Source organism: Ctenopharyngodon idella, chromosome 3, assembly GCF_019924925.1.
Source record: "Ctenopharyngodon idella isolate HZGC_01 chromosome 3, HZGC01, whole genome shotgun sequence".
Taxonomy (NCBI): Eukaryota; Metazoa; Chordata; class Actinopteri; order Cypriniformes; family Xenocyprididae; genus Ctenopharyngodon; species Ctenopharyngodon idella.
This window is the reverse complement of record NC_067222.1, coordinates 32601395-32622413: the sequence shown is the minus strand read 5'-3', so window position 1 is coordinate 32622413 and position 21019 is coordinate 32601395. Positions and strand designations below refer to the sequence as shown.

The following is a 21019-nucleotide window of genomic DNA, read 5'->3' as shown; positions in this document are numbered from 1 at the left end:
AGCCACCACTTTCCTCACAGACAGATTCAACACCCTCTTTGTAGTGTAGAAGTGCTGTGGTTAAATAGAGGCAATACAAAAAAGGCCACTCAGAGTCGCGAGAAGGAACATGGAATTCTGGATGCAAATTACATTGATCTGGAATGTGGAAAATTCTTTCAATGTAGGCCAAAGGGAATTTTTATTTCTGATTTTTTTCTGTTAATAAATTTAAACTTACATTTACAAAGGTTAGACTAAAATTTTCTAAAGGAAAAAAAAAATGATCAGGAATGTTGCTTTGATGCATACCACCTTTATTCAAGTTTCATCTATTAATTATTCTATAATTATTAATTATCTATTAATTTCATTTATTATGACTGTACATTAACAATAACTGCAATAGAAGAAAGTTTGATTACAAACACGATTCCAAAAAAGTTGGGACACTGTACAAATTGTGAATAAAAAAGGAATGCAATGATGTGGAAGTTTCAAATTTCAATATTTTATTCAGAATACAACATAGATGACATATCAAATGAGAAAATGTATCATTTTAAGGGAAAAATAAGTTGATTTTAAATTTCATGGCATCAACACATCTCAAAAAAGTTGGGACAAGGCCATGTTTACCACTGTGTGGCATCCACTCTTCTTTTTATAACAGTCTGCAAACGTCTGGGGACTGAGGAGACAAGTTGCTCAAGTTTAGGAATAGGAATGTTGTCCCATTCTTGTCTAATACAGGCTTCTAGTTGTTCAACTGTCTTAGGTCTTCTTTGTCGCATCTTCCTCTTTATGATGCGGCAAATCTTTTCTATGGGTGAAAGATCTGGACTGCAGGCTGGCCATTTCAGTACCCGGATCCTTCTTCTACACAGCCATGATGTTGTAATTGATGCAGTATGTGGTCTGGCATTGTCATGTTGGAAAATGCAAGGTCTTCCCTGAAAGAGACGACGTCTGGATGGGAGCATATGTTGTTCTAGAACTTGGATATACCTTTCAGCATTGATGGTGCCTTTCCAGATGTGTAAGCTGCTCATGCCACACGCACTCATGCAACCCCATACCTTTAGAGATGCAGGCTTCTGAACTGAGCGCTGATAACAACTTGGGTTGTCCTTGTCCTCTTTTGTCCGGATGACATGGCGTCCCAGTTTTCTAAAAAGAACTTCAAATTTTGATTCGTCTGACCACAGAACAGTTTTCCACTTTGCCACAGTCCATTTTAAATGAGCCTTGGCCCAGAGAAAACGCCTGCGCTTCTGGATCATGTTTAGATATGGCTTCTTTTTTGACCTATAGAGTTTTAGCCGGCAACGGCGAATGGCACGGTGGATTGTGTTCACCGACAATGTTTTCTGGAAGTATTCCTGAGCCCATGTTGTGATTTCCATTACAGTAGCATTCCTGTATGTGATGCAGTGCCGTCTAAGGGCCCGAAGATCACGGGCATCCAGTATGATTTTCCGGCCTTGACCCTTACGCACAGAGATTGTTCCAGATTCTCTGAATCTTTGGATGATATTATGCACTGTAGATGATGATAACTTCAAACTCTTTGCAATTTTTCTCTGAGAAACTCCTTTCTGATATTGCTCCACTATTTTTCGCCACAGCATTGGGGGAATTGGCGATCCTCTGCCCATCTTGTCTTCTGAGAGACACTGCCACTCTGAGAGGCTCTTTTTATACCCAATCATGTTGCCAATTGACCTAATAAGTTGCAAATTGGTCCTCCAGCTGTTCCTTATATGTACATTTAACTTTTCCGGCCTCTTATTGCTACCTGTCCCAACTTTTTTGGAATGTGTAGCTCTCATGAAATCCAAAATGAGCCAATATTTGGCATGACATTTCAAAATGTCTCACTTTCAACATTTGATATGTTATCTATATTCTATTGTGAATAAAATATAAGTTTATGAGATTTGTAAATTATTGCATTCCTTTTTTATTCACAATTTGTACAGTGTCCCAACTTTTTTGGAATCAGGTTTGTACTATGGTAAATGTGTGTAAGGGCTTTTGACCATATAAGAGTTTCCTAACAAAACAACAGCAAATCCTATTTGAATAAGACTTAATAAATTTAGTCACCACACAAAGCACTCCTCGCTTCTCTGGTTCATATGCATAAATGAAGGAGGAGTTACATAATAGTGTCCTTATAGATTTGTCACACAGACAGGTGACCAATGTTGGGGTAACGCATTACAAGTAACTTGAGTTACATAATCAGATTACTTTTTTCAAGTAGCTAGTAAAGAAGCACATTACTTTTAAATTTACAACAAAATGTCTGAGTTACTTTTTCAAATAAGTAACGTAAGTTACTTTGTTTGCCCATGTAATGACTGACAGCTTTCCTGTCCCCATACATGTCGAGAGAAACCGTGAGTAGATGCAGAGGCGTTGTGTGTAAACATGATGGTTAGTTCTAGACTAAATGTGAGCATTTACTCATCTCACTTGCACAAAAACAGAGTCAGTATTGCTCAAAATGAATAAAAAGGTGAAATGCAATCTCAGAATATTGCACAAACCTGCAATAATTAAATATATTAAATTACACAAATATACTTTATGTATTTAATCTCACTTTATTAACCAATGTCTTTGCTGCTGACCTTCATGATCCAGTTCAACCATACTAATAAGCAAAAATGACTTTAGATAAACATCACATTTGTGATCAGCCTGAAGCTTATTCATTTTACTTTTGTTGTGAAAAGGCCTTTACATTTGCCAAAAGTAGACCTTTTTTGCTGGTTAGGGCTGTCAAATGATTAATCGCGATTAATCGCATACAAAATAAAAGTTTGACTTTGCCTAATATATGTGGGTGTACTGTGTAATTATTATGTATATATAAAATACAAACACATTCATATATATATATATATATATATATATATTTGAGAAATATTTACAAGTATATGTATTTATTTATATGTTTGTATAATTTATATTATATATAAATAATATTTTGTACATAAATAACATATTTCTCTTAAATATATACATTAATTTGTGTGTATTAATATATACATATTACACACACTACTCACACATATATTATGCAAACTCAAACTTTTATTTTATATGCGATTAATCATGAATAATCGTTTTTTTAAAAAACATAAAAACCAAGCAAGCCCAGCTCAGGTGATAAAACGTAATGCAAAAGTAATGTAACACATTACTTTCCATTAAAAGTAACTAAGTAACAAAATTAGTTATGTTTTTGGGGAGTAACGCAATATTGTAATGCATTACCTTTGAAAGGTGACCATAGCAATGACTGAACACTGAAAGGCAGAAAATGGCCTCATGGCAGGACTAGTTCTAAAGCACAAAACAAAGTTGATTCCTTTTTTTTTTTTTCATTATTTTTCATTTTTTATAAACCACCCTTCTTGTATATAAAAGGTATTGCAAATCCCTTTACATAATACATACTGGTTTTGAGTTCTGCTAATTGCAAAGTGTGATGGTTTATGCCAGGATACAGGTTTTGATTTAGCTTACAGTACGAAGCTACAGAGAGAGATATTGGTGTTACAAACAAATGTCTATGTGAGGAAATTGGAAACCCCCCTGGTGTTTAGGCTGCAGTGCAGCGGATCTCTTAGGACAGGTCAACAGTCGCACTATTAATCTCAGTTACCTGAAGCTTTACCTCAGTCTGACTGCACGCATTGGCCTGTACAAAGTATATCTCTGTATATTAACCCATTTCTCAAAGCTTAGTTACCTATTTCAGGAACACGCCTATGATGCCCTAAAATGCTCTCTAGGTAGACAGCTCATGGTTTTTGAGAGGCAGCCAGACCCAGTATACTTGTACAGACATTACCTGTAGTTTGGCAAAGTCAAAGTAATGTGACCAGAGGGCTGTCGACAAGATGTAGATTTTGTCTAACAGACGACCAGGTCAGCATGAAAACCACGTGTCTTACAGATTAGAAACTGGCATAGTTGAGTCTCTCTCTCTCGTCTGGCAGTTGCTGTATCATTGATTTAATGCTGAATGAACGCTGACTCTTGAGAGAAGCTGCGAACCACAAGCATGACATGAAATCGCGGTGATGTGTCTGGTGGTAATATTTGGAGGCAGCATTTAATTCCGTTTCCAGAGCAGACTATTTCAACCTTAACGTTTCTGTTGGATGCAATGTCCTATCTGAATTCCCGGGGGAGAGAGCTCGAGCGTTTTGATGGACTTTCGCTCATTTACTGGTAAGATTTGAATATGGTTTTACAGTTTTGCATGCTCTCTATTGTTTTCTCTTTGACATTAAATGAAACTCTAAACTTTACAATTATTCATGTAAACGACTTAAGTTTCTAACTGTGTATATATGTAACAAGTAAAGACAACAAAGTCAGCATTATGAATGAAAAAAGCATGTAGTACATACAGTATTCTTGACATACTGTTCTTGACGACGAGGTTCCGCTATTCCACAGAGAACAGGCATCCGTGAGCATTTTCAAACAGATTTCCGGATAAACAAAGATATTAGGTTCAGATTTTGTGGCATTGACATTTTTTTGAGTAATGATAATAGATATTTTGGACAGTCTCTTCAAAAACTGAGACGTCAAGTTCGCGCGCAATGTTTGTAAAAGCCTGTAGTTATTAAACAAAAAAGTAGGCTACTGTCAAAAACGTGTTGTGTTTATATACATATAGATGAAGTTATACTACGTATCTTCATCTTCTTTTAGACCAGGGTTTTTGATGCTAAGGACCCCAAATATGATGATACCTTTGCGAGAGGACCTCCGCAGATTATATTAGGCAGATTTATATTTTCATATAGACTCATTTGTACTGAAAATAATAAGCCTTATATAATAAAGCCATGCTGTAACCAAAATTAAATAATTGTTGTACTGTAAATAGCCTAACTGATATTGTCAGTGTATTAAAGAAAAAGGTACAATAAAAATAATATATGGAGAATATTTTCTTTGTATATTTTCTAGAATAATGTAAATGTTTAAACCTTTAAAAAATATTTCTTATACTATTAAAAAGCAGGGCTGATAAAAGAACTAAAGTTTATAGTGATTAAAAATGATTTAATTGAATGATTTTTTGAAAAGCACAAACAATACTAATACATTCTGTCAATGCATTAAACATATTTAATCAATATCTTGATTGTTAACACAATAACTTTGACAGCCCTAAAATTACATTTAGTTAAATGCTTTTTTTCCCTCTCAGATTTTCCCTGGATGCCCCGCTTGCACTTCCCTGGGGTTCCCCAGTTTGAAAATCCTTGTTTTAGACTATTTTAAGTGTACAGTATGGCAGACATTTTCTGTTTGTTTACATCTAAAGGCATTACCCAAATGTAGATGTTAAGTAAGGTGAATCTGTCTCCTTCTGAAAGGATTTTACCATGGTTTATGATCGTCAGCAGCCTTCAAGTTCACATGAAAGTCAATAATTGCATCACCAGTATCAGGCATCATAACAGGTGTATGATTGACAGGTGGAAACATTCTTGAATATTCTACTGATGGCACATTTATTTTATAGCCATAAAATAGAAGAATAGCTAACAGTGAGTTTACCTGAGAATGAATCTGCCCGGTGACATGCTAAATTTAGAGTTTGGTGACCGGGACTTCAATAGACTATTGGCGAGCCAGAGTAGAGAAGTGATGCCATCCCGTGACCTGAAGAAACACTATGAGCAACTGAAGCATGTTGTTTGTGGAAAGAATAATGTTTCTAAATTTAACAAAATAACATCTTTAAGATTTAACAAAAGCTGCATGATATTATAATGATGTGCAATATCTTGTGCAAGTAATTCTTTTGATGGTCATGCTTATTTCCATCTATAGATACTACATTTTAGTTGTCAATTTGTTTATGTATTCTCTTTTTATGTTGTTTAATTGCACATTTAATGAGTACTTTAACTTGATAGTGTTGAAGAAAAGATTTATTTTGATATTTTTCATTTATTTTTGTCACATTTATCACTTTTGCATCAATAACTTTAAGCATATATTGGGAGTAAAAACATTAACAAATGTACATATTATGTGTAAATAGTTGATCTGATCATGGACATGGTGTCTGAGTCTCAACATTGTGTCCATGTGAGCGCTGTAAACCCAAACACGTGTCCTGTCTCCTGGACATTTATACTCTAATTTGAAATTGACGCTGTAGTCAATCAACTCAACCGACTTTGTATACCATTATTTTTACATTTGTCAATCAGTGCATATGGTGTTTCACAAACATGGCATTGTGTCCTCATTTTCTGAACATTGTGGATTTGCGCTATTTCTGTTGTCTTTTACTTTTCTTATTTGATACAAATATAAACCAATCATGTGGTGTACAGCACCATGCTTCAGGTTTCTTTTTTTTATACAAATGATGTCTGAGGCTTTAGAGAAGTTGTTGCAGCATTTATCTCATAGCCAGCATAGAAGTTTTGGACTTGAATAAAAGTTTTGCAGGAAAGGGCTCCCTCTACCATTAGGCTGCTTTTTTTTTTACTGTGACTGCAGGAATTTGTGACTGTTATGTCAATGTCTGTGGATTACTCGACAGCCAGTGTTGGGGGTAACGCAGTACAAGTAACTTGAGTTACGTAATCAGATTACTTTTTCAAGTAACTAATAAAGTAACGCATTACTTTTTCAATTTACAACAAAATATCTAAGTTACTTTTTCAAATAAGTAACGCAAGTTACTTTTTTCACATTTATTTACTGACAGCTCTCCTGTCCCCATGTTGAGAGTAATAAAGTGCAGAGGTGTTGTGTGTAAACATGATGATTATTGTAGTTCTAGACTAAATGTTAGCATGTGTTTACTCATCTCACTTGCACAAAACATTCAGTATTCATCAAAATGAATAAAAACATTGAAATTGCAATCTCAGAATTTTACACAAACCTGTAATAATTAACTATATTAAATTACACAAATATACTCTATTTAATCACACTTTATTAACCAGTGTCTTTGCTGCTAACATTCAATGACTTAATTCAACCATTCTAATAAGCAAAAATGACTTTAGATTAGATATAAGAGTGTTGAACTCCCTTCTCCTGTATCATATTCTTCTTTAATGCAGAATGGAGCACAGCTGAAAGGTTTTTTTTTTAGCTGCGCCCTCTACCGTACAGGCTTAAATATGCATTTCCTTCAGACTGAAGCTTATTCATTTCACTTTTGGAGAGAAAGGGCCTCTACATTTGCCAAAAATAGAGCTTTTTTTTTGTTGTAATTAAAAAACATACAAGCAAGCCCAGCCCAGGTGAGAAAAAGTAACGCAAAAGTAATGTAACGCATTACTTTTCATAAAAAGTAATGAAGTAACGCAATTAGTTACTTTTTTAGGTAGTAACACAATATTGTAATGCATTACTTTTGAAAGTAACTTCCCCCAACACTATTGACAGCATTATATGGCACACTATGTGCCTGATACAGTAATACATAAATTAATGAAGCAAAGACAAAAGTAAGGGGTCATTATAATGTATGCAAGAGTTCAGTGGTATTTTTATGTGCAATTAATGAATAGAATAAAAACTAACATTTGTGTTGGATGCAAACTTTTATTATACAACAGACACAGTCAGCTAACACCTGAGACATAAAGTTATATTTTTTAAAACGTTATATTAAAGCCTTGATTTTATACTTTGACAACACATAAAAAATCTTTATCTGCATGAGGCTTTTTTATTGATTCATTTTTTCCATGCTAGTAACCATTATCAATAAATCAACATCATAATTTTGCTGACTTTGCTGTTTTGTTATCTGCCTTGTTTGTCTCAGTCCTGCCTAATGATGAGGTCTTGTTAACTGGTTTGTTGCATCAGCTTTGTTGTGGTTCATTGATTTCTTTGCTCTTTGCAACACTGTTATTATAGATTCATAAAAATCAGGCATATTTTTATATTAGTTGACCTGCCAGTAGAACAAAGAGTCAGCTTTTGTGTTGTGTATCTACTTAGCAGAAAAAGAACATTATTATTATAATATTTGTAAACATATACATAATTATGCACCTATTCGTAATATTGACAGCTCATACACCTTATTGTCATTAAAAGAATTTTTTATTTGACATATTTTATAAAAAATTTGACCATTAATAGACTTGTTGGTCCAAAACCATCTCATTCAATTACACCTTCCGTAATATGAGTAAAACAATTCCTACAACAATCCCTTCATGATTGTTCATCCCCCTGAGTGTTGTTTTTATGCTGACAGCATCAAGCATGATTAAAAAGTGGATGATATGTTGTGACATTTTCTGGGATGCGTTTCTGTTTGTTACCTATGGAGGGCAGTCATGGGCCCAGAATGCATCCGATAGTAAACAGGTCAGTCTGGCCTGTCAGACTGTTTCAGATTAACCCATTTCACCACACTCGGTGGTCCAGCATGGAAACTTGGCACCTGAGTAAAGCTGCCACCCTCATTTCCCATTCTTCATTACTGCAATGGGTGGCACGTTCACTAAGTTTTTCCTTGATGAAAAACAAGAAGCGGGACTGGCCAAAAACTGACATGACCATAGTGCATCTCCTCCGCTCCGCTGTTATGATTTCTCAATGTGGACTGGATTATCCGATAATCTGATAACAACCCACTGTGCAGATTTGGTGATTAAAGTTCTGATGCAATGGGTAGTTGCCATGGCTGCTGGAAGGAGAAGGGATAGTATTCGTATGTGTATTGTGGTGTATAAATGTATATGCATAGAGACACTTTTGAGGGGCTGACGTGGCATGCTTTTTCAGTGTCCTTTGAGTTTAAATGGTCTTTTACAAAATATAAATTTGTTATTCAAACATTGTTTGAACAAACATTGCTTCACAATTTTAAAAATTCATCCGAGTACAAAAAGTGAAAATTAAAGTTAGTGAAAGCTAAATCCTAAAATATAGGCTGCTATTACTTCAAAAAAACAAACAAACACATGTTTTAACAAAACTATGTTTATTTATTTTTATTTTTTTATTTATGTGAGAAATGTTTAACATGTTTCAACAGCCACTTCATTCAAAAGTATGCATATATTCTGACAAAATATTATTATTTTTATTTTATTTTTTCAAGCAATGTGTTTTATATTATATATGTATTTTGTTTTTGAGGACTCTTGAAAGTGTGAAATGGATTTATATTTCCCCTGCCTGATGTCTTTCACACCACAAATCAGGATTTTAGGACTGTGTGTGTGATTTCAACAGTCAGTCAGTGTTGACATCAACTTCCTTCCAGAGTTATTAGTCACATGACATTTACGGCTCAGGTGATTGGCTTACAAACTATTGTTTAGAACAGAAAGCCAACAAGGAAAGATGGCAGATTTCATATATAATTCAAGTTATTATCAATGCAGTTGTCATATTAATTAAGATCATATTAACTACATAGAATATTTATACTTTTAAAAATGAATTTGTCACTGAACAGGATCATTGAAATGAAAAGGTGACATCAAAAAGTTAATTAATTGCATTAAATTTAAAATAAAAAAATCATGATTGCATTATTTTACCTTATACATTTATCCATACAAATTATGCATTTATCAAATATTTTAACCACATCCATCATTATATAAGCCTAAAACAAAGTATATGATTTTCATGTCACTTTTTTGCTGTATCAATATATGCATGTATTGCATGGTGGATATAATCCCAGAGTATTTGTTTACAATCCTTACAACTTCTGATCAGTAATAAAACAGATTGAAGACAGAAATCAATATTTTCCCTTGAACATCCATTTCAGATAAGCCTAATATGTTAATATATACACACTTTAAATCCTCCATATTCAACACTTTGAACTAGAACCACCATAAAAACTCATTTTATGCCAATAAAGATGTGATATAGAAAAGCCCATATGAATTCATTCTCATGAGAAATGCATCATGAGAAATCACATGGACGGACAATCTGTCATGAATCATCATTCATAGGATTTACAGCTTCAGCGATTTAAGAGGGGTGAAGGGCTGTTGGCATTCTGAGATTCTTGAGTGGTGAGATATATGGTACTTTGGAGCAAGATTTAGTGAAATTTAAAGATACTGGTATAAATATTTACATTTAATAATTTATTGGTTTAATAGTTACCTTCATCCAAAGCTTGAATGGAAAAAAGCTACAGCACAATGTAAGTACTGCAACTGCAACACATACAAGCACTCTTTTACTCACTCTTTCCAGTATTAACAAATTTATATTTGTGTTGTCAAATATGTTAGAGCATGATGCACTAGTGCTGTTATCTGCCAGGCTGTGTGAGTTTATGGATCAGAGGTGGTTGAAGGGTGTTTTTAGTGCTGGTTGAATATTATAAGAAAGACTCTGCAGACACAGCATAAGTGAGATATATACACAAATATTTTTGTCCTATGAATAAATGATGATTTCAGTTTATTTGTATTAAAATGTAGGATTTTTCAGGATGTTCTCAGGGACATTTCAATAGCTCATTTAAAATGGTCTCTTCTAGCACATAGACTTATGCTAAGCCTTCCAGTGCTAAATATCTGCCATTCTGCCTGAGCTTTACTGTTCTGCCATTCTCGGGCACAGCAGATTCTTGAATAAAGAACAGCTGTCTCCTGTATCACAGTGACTGCCCTGAAAGGATATTTATAGCCTTTTAGTATCAGGCTTTATAAATGTAGGCACATTTGGCCTTTTTAGAGCAAATGAGATGAAAACTCTTCTATTTCGGTCATCACAGGACAACTCTTTCTCTGTGTCCATCAACAGAGGGCTACGACACACAGGTCAGAACATAGAGGTCCACTGCTTCGTCATCTGCTAATAGCTGCAGGAAACCAGATAGCATTTTTAAACTTCCGGTTCCACCATCCTTAAGTGTTTTTTGTGAATGGGTTTTTGGTTATATGCCTGAAAAAAGGTTTTTTTTTGGCTATCACAAGCTCAAGATATTTTTTTTTTTTCTACGGTATCATAATACATAAATACGTAAGTAATACACCACTTATTGGTGATTTTTTAAAAGTTTATCCATCTTGAAAAAGGTGGCTGCTAATGAGCGGCTAAATAGGCCACTCTTCCTGTTTTTTCAGTGATGTTTCAGCTTGGACTGGTTACTTTCAGTTACCGTTACAGTCAAAATACTACCTTATAGACCTTAGTCAGGGTATTTCATTTTTTATAAAAACAAAGCTGTGATAGATTTGCTATCTTAATGATGTTTTATTTACAAATTTCGGGAGGTGCACATTCATACAATCTACCCAATCAGTGTGAGGAGGCCTATAGATAAATAGTCAACTCACCTATGTCCCACGACAGTTTTCCAGCATCCCTCCTCCACCCCCATTCCTCACTCTCAACTGTTCCTATTTCAACCTGGGATAAAGGGAGGGATGGGGGGAGGGTTTTGGCCACATTCTGGACTCGGAGTCCTCCCCCTGGACAGCATGCCAAATGTGCAAACTCGTGAAAAAGACTAGTTCGCCCCAAAATTAATTTTCTGTCATCATTTACTCCCCCCTCATAAAAAGCATAAAAAGAAGATATTTTGAAGAATGTTTGGTGCCTATTGACATCCATTGTATGGACAAAAAACAAAACATTATTTGGCATGCTTCTGTCACAAGCGACAATGCAGGTGATAAGGATATAGTAAATGATTTTTTAAGAAATTATTTTTGCATCAACTATCCTTTTACTATCCTCAACTATCCGTTTTTTTTTTTTTTTAAAGATGTACTTTCAAAGTTGCATCAACTAAACAATCAATGACAAGGTAATCAACCGTAAAACCAGTCAAACAGATTGCACATCTGTATACACACAAAAATGCTTAAGATTTGGGTAGGCTACTATTTTTACTTATAGTCTACAAAAACATATATTTCTTGTATTTTTCAGCAAAAGATAAGATGTCTGTGAAGAGGGGTGGCTGAGGGTGGGGGGCCCAGGGGTCTTGTGGGACCATGAATTGGCCCTGTACACCAGAGGTCTTCAACCTAATTGACCATATGCATGGAACATTACGGTGAAATGTCACTTGTTGGTGTGTCGCTATCTTCAATGTTCTGAGGTAGTTAGTTAGGAAATACTTAGCTTATAATCAGAATATAGTCACTTAGTCAGGCCTAGCGTTAATTTAGTTTTTCAAATGTAAGACGACATAAAAAAAAGAGACATGTCTCAGTGTTCCTCCTCGGCAAAATTCAGTTTGACCATCAGTTTTCACACTTTCGTGTGAAAAAAGCATTAACACAGTAAATTAAAGACTTACTGTGCGGTTTAGTTAGATTCATTGAATAAAATGTGAGTTTTCACAATTGTGCCAAAATTATTGAGCTTGCGCTGCACTGACTGACAGCTGCTGTGATTACACATTAAAAATAACATTTGAAGTGCTGCAAAAATGTTGCGTGTGCATGTTTAATTACACACACCGCGTTTCCCATTAGCTTCGTCTTTATTGCAATCAATAAAACTGGTTTATTGGCAAATTAGACAAGTGTGGCAACTGCATCAAAATATAAATCCAACATTAAAAAGTCAACCATTGATGGTTTTGTGTTGATTTACAGCGAGTACAGAATGACAGCTAAAGCCCAAAGTATAGTTACACGAGGGTCAGCGTACAGTGCGCGTGATGCGAATTTCGTCATTAGAAGAGTACGCACGTACTGTCTGCGCACTGCCGGATTTTTGTAACCGCTCTTAAGGTCTTTGCACACTGAGTCCGAAATTCGCGTCCCAAATTTTCGCACGTTAAAAAATAAATACGACCTCATATTGTGTCAATCACATTTACACACTGCCTCCGAAACTTTCATCCATCATAAAAAAAATTCAGATCAGGTTTGATTTTCTGCATTTTTCGCATCCGTGGCACACATTTTGAGAGACGTTTTGGCAATTCAGAGCCACCGTACAAGCGAACGCCAAAATCCCGAATGCCATCTGACAAGTTGATCCACGTCATCTACAGCACAAAGCAGTAGCACTGTATGACAAACAAAGTGCGGAGTACAAAGAGACAGAATATAAAGACAGATTGTGCCAGTACCAAAGCATCAAACTAAGCCACTGACATCCTACTTTGAAACGCTCGGGATAATCACGCAGCTCCTTGATGAGGTCGAACTCTCCTTTCTCTCTATACAAACTCAGGATTGGATGGACCCAATATTTTCTTTCTTTTTCTCTTTTTAAGAAGAGACTAAATCATGCTTGAAGGCTCCATATTGTATTGTTTTGCTTTTTTTTTTCCGCAACAAATTCATTAATACGCATCGGACTCAGTGTGCAAGGTCTGTGCCTGATGAATTTTTGAATTTTTTGTGCAGACCGATTGGCGTATGACATCAAAGTACCGCGAGAGTGATTGGAGAGCAAACGACTCCTTATGCTTTTGAATCACTCTCAAGGTACTTTGATGTCATATGCCGATCGGTCTGCGCTGCAATGTGATTATTTCCAACCTGATTCAGCACACATGCCTGTGATTTCCAAGCGATCCCAAAGAGCTTGATTAGCTGGTTCAGGTGTGCTTGATTAGGGATGGAGCTAAACTCTGCAGGACAGTGGGTCCCCAGGAGCAGGGTTGAAGACCTCTGCAGTACGCGGTTGATTGACAGGTTGTCCTAGCAGATTATTGTGCACAATAAAGTACTCTTCCCAGTCTTGACTTGATATGTGAATGTGCAAATCACACTTGACATATTAACCTCACGAGAGGATTTACAGGAAAAATTTAAGGCTAGCCAGACAGAGTGCTGTGTAAGTCAGTGTATTTGGTGTGATAATTTTGAAAATAAAGCTTATGATGGCCGGGTGTGTAAAAGCTAATCCGCAAATTACATCATTACAGCCTGTGAGTTTGGCACAAGAAAGCTTAGTCTGGTCACACTGTGATTGTCACAGGGACTTGACAGATTGTAGACGGCAGCAGATACATTATTTACATTATTAACTAAGACAATAACATATGATGCATGTATTTCCACTTTGTAGCACTGTACTAATTACAAGTATGACATAAACAACAAAAAATGTAAAGCAAACAAACTCCTGAGCAGCTTTTGGAACATCCTTGTGTACCTTGTTTTGGAGTGTAGCTCAAGTCGATGATAAAAAGTGGTTTCTGATTCACAGGACATGTGTCGAGGTAAATGACAGTGAGGAGTTACACGGTGACAATGCATTTAAGGCAAAGTGTCACTCTGACTCTAACTAGGGCGCAAGCAACACTCTTTGTTGAGCACTAAATGACAATAATCTCTTTTAACAGGTAGTCACTTCATTACATTATGCATGCAGTTAGTCTTTTCAAAGAAAGTTTTTTTCAACCCACTTAACATTGAAAACATTACACATGATATTGTAAGAATACAAAAAGCTAAGTAAATTTGGACAGTGTAATCCACCTATTGTGTAATTTTACTTAAAGTAAGCGTGTATAAATCTGATTGCTGTGTGAGAGAAAAACACTCTTGCTGCGCATGGGCTGACCGTAGACAATAACACTGGCTAAAAATGGAAACGATTGAGAGATTAAATATGTCTTTCTGAGTTAACAAGGATTTCGAGTTTGAGAGTCTGCTTTTGCACAAATGTTGTTTTCCCCTCAAACCATCAACATTTCCTATTTTTCCATTTTTTTTCATGACTCATAAAATAACTACATTGGCAGTGTGAATTCCACACCATCAGGAAGCTAGGAAATCACAACCATCCTTCAGTAGGGTACTGTAAAAGTGAAAATATGTCATTAAGGAGCTATTTCTGTCTGACCCGACTCTTACCAATGACGTTCATTGGTGTAACCAAATGTAGTAAGGTTGATTTAGTCATATTAAATTATATTTTTTAGATGTTGCCATCTAAGAGGATGCATGCATGCAGCACATTTTAGATGAACTGCCTTTTTTTACACTGTTTATTGTATCATTTTATCTATTTCCTATCTAATTCTTCACAAGACTATGGGCTTCACCATGATGTGCATTCCAGTGTTATTATTTTGTTTCAGAAACCCTGACTCTTATAGCTATCAAGAGATTACAGTAACTTGTCATTTTCAATTCCCATATCAGGTTTGATCTGATGCAAAATGCATATTTCTATAATAAAGTTCAACTTGATGTCCTTGAAAGACCCCATGGATTGAAAAAGCTTAATGTTAGTAAGACTTTGTATATCACACCACTGTTAAATCTTTAAAGTCCTTTAATAAGCGTGAATATTTGTTTTTCTGTCTGGGAACCACCTGTTCAGTCATTATTAAACAATGACCAAAAAAATCTCTATCTCTAAAATATCTATATAAAAAACACTACCCCTCATTTCTGTTGCATAAGATTTAATCTGTGGTTGAAAGTTGGTGATGTTTAGGATCATCTGTATTAGAGGGCTGTAGCAGTGAATCATGTGGCTCGCGCTGTGTCGGACCTCCGCGAGGCGCTGATCACGAGAGGAATGGGCATAAGATACGCGTCGCTGGATGCGCAAAAATCTCTTCAAAATGCCAACATTTTCGGTCATGTACAAAGGAGCGGTCATGATTAGCAGGTAAAAACGTTTGTCTTGTAATTTTGTGGTAGTTAAGCTGCATTATGGCTCGTTTTTTCAGCTCATTAGTTCCAGTGAGTGAGAAGCGCTCGAGTGTTTACGAGAGAAACGTCGACATATAGGTGCGTCGTTACTTTGTCCTCAACTGAAGGTTTCGGTGACTTTTAGGTACTTTGTGCTACCTGTTCTGTGCTCAGGTGTGTCACTTACAAAGCGTGTTCGCGGACTTACTAATATGAGAGAATGAAAAGCGTGTGTAAAATGTGTTGAACGACGGTTACTTCACCATTCGTTCTTAATATAGCCTATACATTTGCACCGACTGTAGTTACAGTGTGGAAATTGCATATTTGAGCTTGTTTGCCCGCTATGTTTTGAAAAATCCATAGCATTGTAAAGGATGTACTAATAATGTGCTCTAATCACCCGGAGATTATAATGTGTTTGTGCGTACTCACTAAATCCATTTATACATACCTCATGGAATTCATAAAACTTTAACTGTGCTTTTTGTTATTGATCAGAGGTTCTTAGCATCAAACTTGTTGATGCTAAGAACAGCCCAAAATGATAAACCCTTTCGTAGACGTATATTTTCATGTAAAGACCATGTGAGAGCGATTAGGCGTGATGTTATAAGTATGATAATTGACTTTTATATTTTCATTATACTAAAACTAAACGAAATCATTAAAATATTATCTGGAGAATATTTATTTAAGGTATTAGGGTGACTGTGCCCATCTTCAGTTAAATTAAATTTTTTTTTTTTTTTTTTTTTTTCATTCTGGTTAGAAAGTTTTTTTTTTATTATTATATTCTTGAATGTATGTATAAACACTTGAACTCTTGCAACAATATGTACATATGTTTTTTTTTATTTCTTACTGTCAACAAACTAGAATTATTATTAGAATAAAATAATCATTAGTTTCAGGATGTCTGATCAATTTTTGAATTAGAAATAATATCAGATTTAATAAATGTGATAAATTAGTGCGTTAAACATATTTAATTAATATATTTAAATGATTGCAATAGCCATCAGCCCTAAAAGTACAATTTATCTTTTTGTGATTTCCACAGACAGACCCTGTATCATTTTAAAAGGCTGTTTTAGAGGGTGCTGTGTTGGGGACAGCGGACACTCTTTCTTACGTAACTCTTGGTTACAAACATGGTTAGCTTGAATTTTAGCCTCAGATGTAGTCTTGAGACAATCTAAAGTACAATTTCAAGGACAGTACAGCATGCCTGAAAGACTGGATTGTGGTGGAAGCTTGTAATCTTTCTGGTGTAGTGCTGGAAAGTCACTCAACAACAAAAGGCCCTTGAATGTCAGTGTCCTGTTATATATCCTACTAAAAAGACAATATTTTATTCCTTCGATTGCATGGTACACTGTAAAAAATTAATGTGATTTTAACGGTAAAATATTGTAAAAATGCTTACTAAAATTGTAAATAGATTAACAGTAAGTTCCCGTATTATATACAGGGAAAAACTGTAAAAGCCAGACATTTTATGTACCAGACATTTTATGTAATTTTCACAGTAAAATGCTGTAAATTTTAAAAAAGACAAAATCAATGTATACTTTACAGTCAAAAACTGTAAACTGATATTCCCACAATTCCCTGTGTGACACTCCACATTTGAAAGTATTTTGTTTAAATAATCATGTTTCTTAATAGTTTTTGTTATCAGTTATGTAAATTAGGGTTTTATTTTACATCTTCTGTTGTTTAATGAATGTCTGTTGCATTATGTAAGTGTTGTGGGTTACCATGATGGTGTTTTGCGTTTGTGTGAATGACTCTGTGCACCTTCTTTATATTAGTATATACTTCAGCTCGTGGAAAAGCTACTTGTGATGAACTCTGATTCTTCATGTGGCTTTCTCTTTTACCACCTGCATTATTATGGTGGTTGTCAGTATATGTTAAAGGTACAAAACAGATTTTAGTAGTAGTGTGCATTGTTGAATTTACTGGTTTACATTCAAATTTTCTTGTTTGTAAATTACAGTTTTATACTGTAAAATGTACAGTTTGTTCTGTAAATGTGTTTACAGTTTTTCTGTATTTTTTACAAAATTATTCTGGCAACCGCAGCTGCCAAAATTATTTTGTAAAAACTGTATTTTTTTATTTTACAGTGTAACAGCACTGCCAACAGGATTGAGTTTCTTTAATTAATTACATAATTTTACTTAATGACTTAAGTACTTAAGTAAAACTTAATCACTGTTATGTGACTGAGTTCTTAAAAAACAGAATCGTACACAACCTGAGTTCATTTGAAATCTTCCATTTTTAGGAGCCTGTCCAAAGCAGGACATTCATGCTAAATAATTAATGCTGATTCCCCACTGGAAATAACTGGTCTTGATGCTAATAACAGTCCACAGGCACAGCGTGTACAGCAAAATCTTCCCACACTTAAATTCACAGTGTATTTTGTTTACAATATTCAGATATGAACTGAAAGTCACCTGCTTCAAATTTAACTAAATTTAGAGAAAAGTTTGATTCCTTGATTATTTCTCACTATGTTACTAAGTTTTTTTCTTCTTCATGTTTTCCATGTTTCAACTTCATTTATTGGTGAAATGCTGCTCTTGTTCTCTGTCCTGCACAGGACACTAATGGGTCCATATGGAGTAGATCGAGCAGTGCATTCTATGGAGTTTTCAGACTGTGAGAATGGATTAGGTAAGCGCCTCATATGATGTTCCTCTCATTTAACATTTGTGTGTTTGTATAATTTACTAAATATTCTGTCATATCTTGATATAATTTAAAACACTGTCTTCAATCTGTGCTGGCGACCTCATATTATTATAAATGCTCTTAGAATGGTCCAGACTGAGACTGAAGGGTTACTAAGATTTATTCAACAGTCCCGGTAAATTACCATAAAAAACGACATAAACAGCTCCGACAGAACTTTATGGGCCTGTCCAAATACCCACATTTGCGGCCTTTGTACTTGACCACTTGTCTACTTACATGACGTATTTCCTGTATTTGGCTCTAGTGTTCAAGTAGGTGTGAATACCGCAAGTGTTTGTAGAACTTTTGATACTCAATGGGACACACATACAGTGTTGTAAAAATGTGAGTGTTTACAGAGCTTTTGATTTGATAAAAAGCAGTTGCAAATGTTGTACAAAATACACATTTGCACCAATAAAATGTGCAACATTTTGTTTTACTACCAAATTATATGTAATATCTAATTAATTTAACTTACAGTGGAATGTTTTCCACAACATCTTGCGATTTTGGATTTTGAGTTCCTGAACATGATCTCTTAATGGTAATTTATGGGTAATTTACCAGTGAAGACTGTACTGTATGTATGAAAGAGGCTATAGACTCTTCTTTATTAGCATTTATGGTTCCATGAAGAACCTTTAACATCCATCAAACCTTTCCATTTCACAAAACATTCTTCATAGTGGAAAAAGGCTCTTTAGATTATTAAAATATTCTTCACATTAAGTTTTCTTTTTTTTTTTAAGAACTGTTCACTGAAATGTTCTTTGAGGAATTAAAAAATTGCTCTTGTACAGCATCACTGCAAAAACCCCTTCATTTTTTAAGAACCTTTATTTTTTAACTTTATTTTAAGTAAATAGAGTAGCACATTTTCTAGTCGGTTTTAATGAGGGCTATTGTACAGCAGGCGTTTCTGATCTTTAATGGCCATGGGTAAGTGAAATGAAGCATATGGTGGAGTCTCAACGCAAAACGTATAGGCATAGGTTTAGGGTACGGTTGTTTTCCAGTCTTTCAAGTCTTGTGCTGTCTTTATACCACAGCCTGATCTCCTTCTTCACAATAGATCAAAAACGTTATTTGAAGGCAGCTCTAAGCTCCTTAAACCTGTCCTTCTTACATCCCAACTTGCACAGTCAACAATCTATTGTGTTACAAGACGATTCTGTTTTAGGAGACATTTTCATGATTACAGACTCAGGAGTGGTGCTCAGAATAAAAACAGCACAGATAAATCAAATATTTTATAACACATATTTGCAGTGCTATTGTGTACAGACTTAAAAGTGTGACACTGTGTTTTTTTCAGTCCTTACTTTGCATTTATTTTAGAGTATATGAAATATTTTGAGTTTAAGTTTAGAACAGAACATGTTTTGTGGATAACCGGTTGCAAATCTTCTCATTAACGTGTCTCCAAGATTTATCTTGAAGTGAATCTATTAAAATGAAATATCAGCTCAAAACTTAATTAGTGCCAATACATTTTCTGTCTATTAATAACAGATAAGCCTGAAGCAAAAAGAGGTTATTTATTATTCCATGAGTGTGACTAAACCGTGTGACCAAAGCGAATCTAAAGAATCTCTACTGTCCATCAAGGGAAGTGTATTCTGCTTCTGAACTGCCTGAAAATGAATCTTACACAAGTTGCTGTCAATATGTGAATATTGTACGTTTGAGTGCCTATGGAAATGTGAGAAAAAAAGTATGTGTGGTAAAACCACACTTTACGCAAAATACGTTCATGAGATCACGTTGGGTGTGAAAGATGCTCATCTCATTAAAGGCTTTCATGTTTTGTTGGCGTCAGAGCTCATTCCTGTTGTCTCAACAATTAATGGCCTGACAACACTGATTTGCTTTTGCTCTCTCAAATAAGGGATCTGCCATCCTATTCAAAATATCGTTTTTAGATAAACCCTGAGTTCAACATGAAATGAAATTCACCCTATCTATTTTCGAAATGCTTGTTATTGATCTCATTGTAAACGAATTGATATAACTGAAGTCTTCATCTCATGTGAGTGCTCATGATTTTAAAACATTATTTCAAAAGTACTATTCATTTCTTTCAAGGTAAAACATTTAAAAACAATAAAAAATACTTAACCTCAGTATGTTTAACCTCAATGGACAGGATTCCTGTGTGTTTAATGGATTCAGTGCAGCGCAGTGTTTACATCACAGGAAGAAGATCATTCTGTCACTAGGGAGATTTGGAGCTTTACAGAGTTGCTGTTGCCCACTGAAATCCAATAAACTCATTTCACTCCATTTGATGACCTCAGGGGGATTCGAACCTCACAGCATTTACCTGAAACTCTTAAAGTTGAAGTTATATGTGTGTAATACTTAGAAGTTAAATACTGACCCGAGTCAGCTGTAAATCCGTATTTTAGGAAGACTGGTTTGAACATAAGCTGTTTAATGCCACAGTTATCTGATTTGAAATCAGACACAAATGGGAACACACCTACAGCAGCTGGGCTGCACTATTTAGTCATCATATATTTACATTTGGATTAGTTTCCTTACCAAAATAACCGAAAATACACTACTGACACTACCGTACTATACCTTTCTTAAAGGAATAGTTCACTTTCAAATAAAAATTTCCTGATAATTTACTCACCCCCATG

General features: G+C 35.0%; 1 protein-coding gene across 6 annotated transcripts in view; it reads left to right on the top strand.

Moving 5' to 3' along the window:
* The window catches only part of si:dkeyp-72e1.9 (syntaxin-binding protein 4), a 53999-nt gene that overhangs the window by 1592 nt on the left and 31388 nt on the right, over positions 1 to 21019 (top strand). For 2 of the 6 annotated variants that reach the window (XM_051888058.1, XM_051888055.1), the window contains exons 1-2: positions 15421 to 15594; positions 18235 to 18308. In XM_051888058.1, the coding sequence (XP_051744018.1) occupies positions 15527 to 15594; positions 18235 to 18308 (142 nt within the window). In that variant the 5' untranslated portion in view covers positions 15421 to 15526. Of the gene's footprint in view, positions 1 to 3950; positions 4231 to 15419; positions 15595 to 18234; positions 18309 to 21019 lie in introns of those variants that run through there. The other 4 variants (XM_051888057.1, XM_051888059.1, XM_051888056.1 and 1 more) reach the window with 4 other exon arrangements.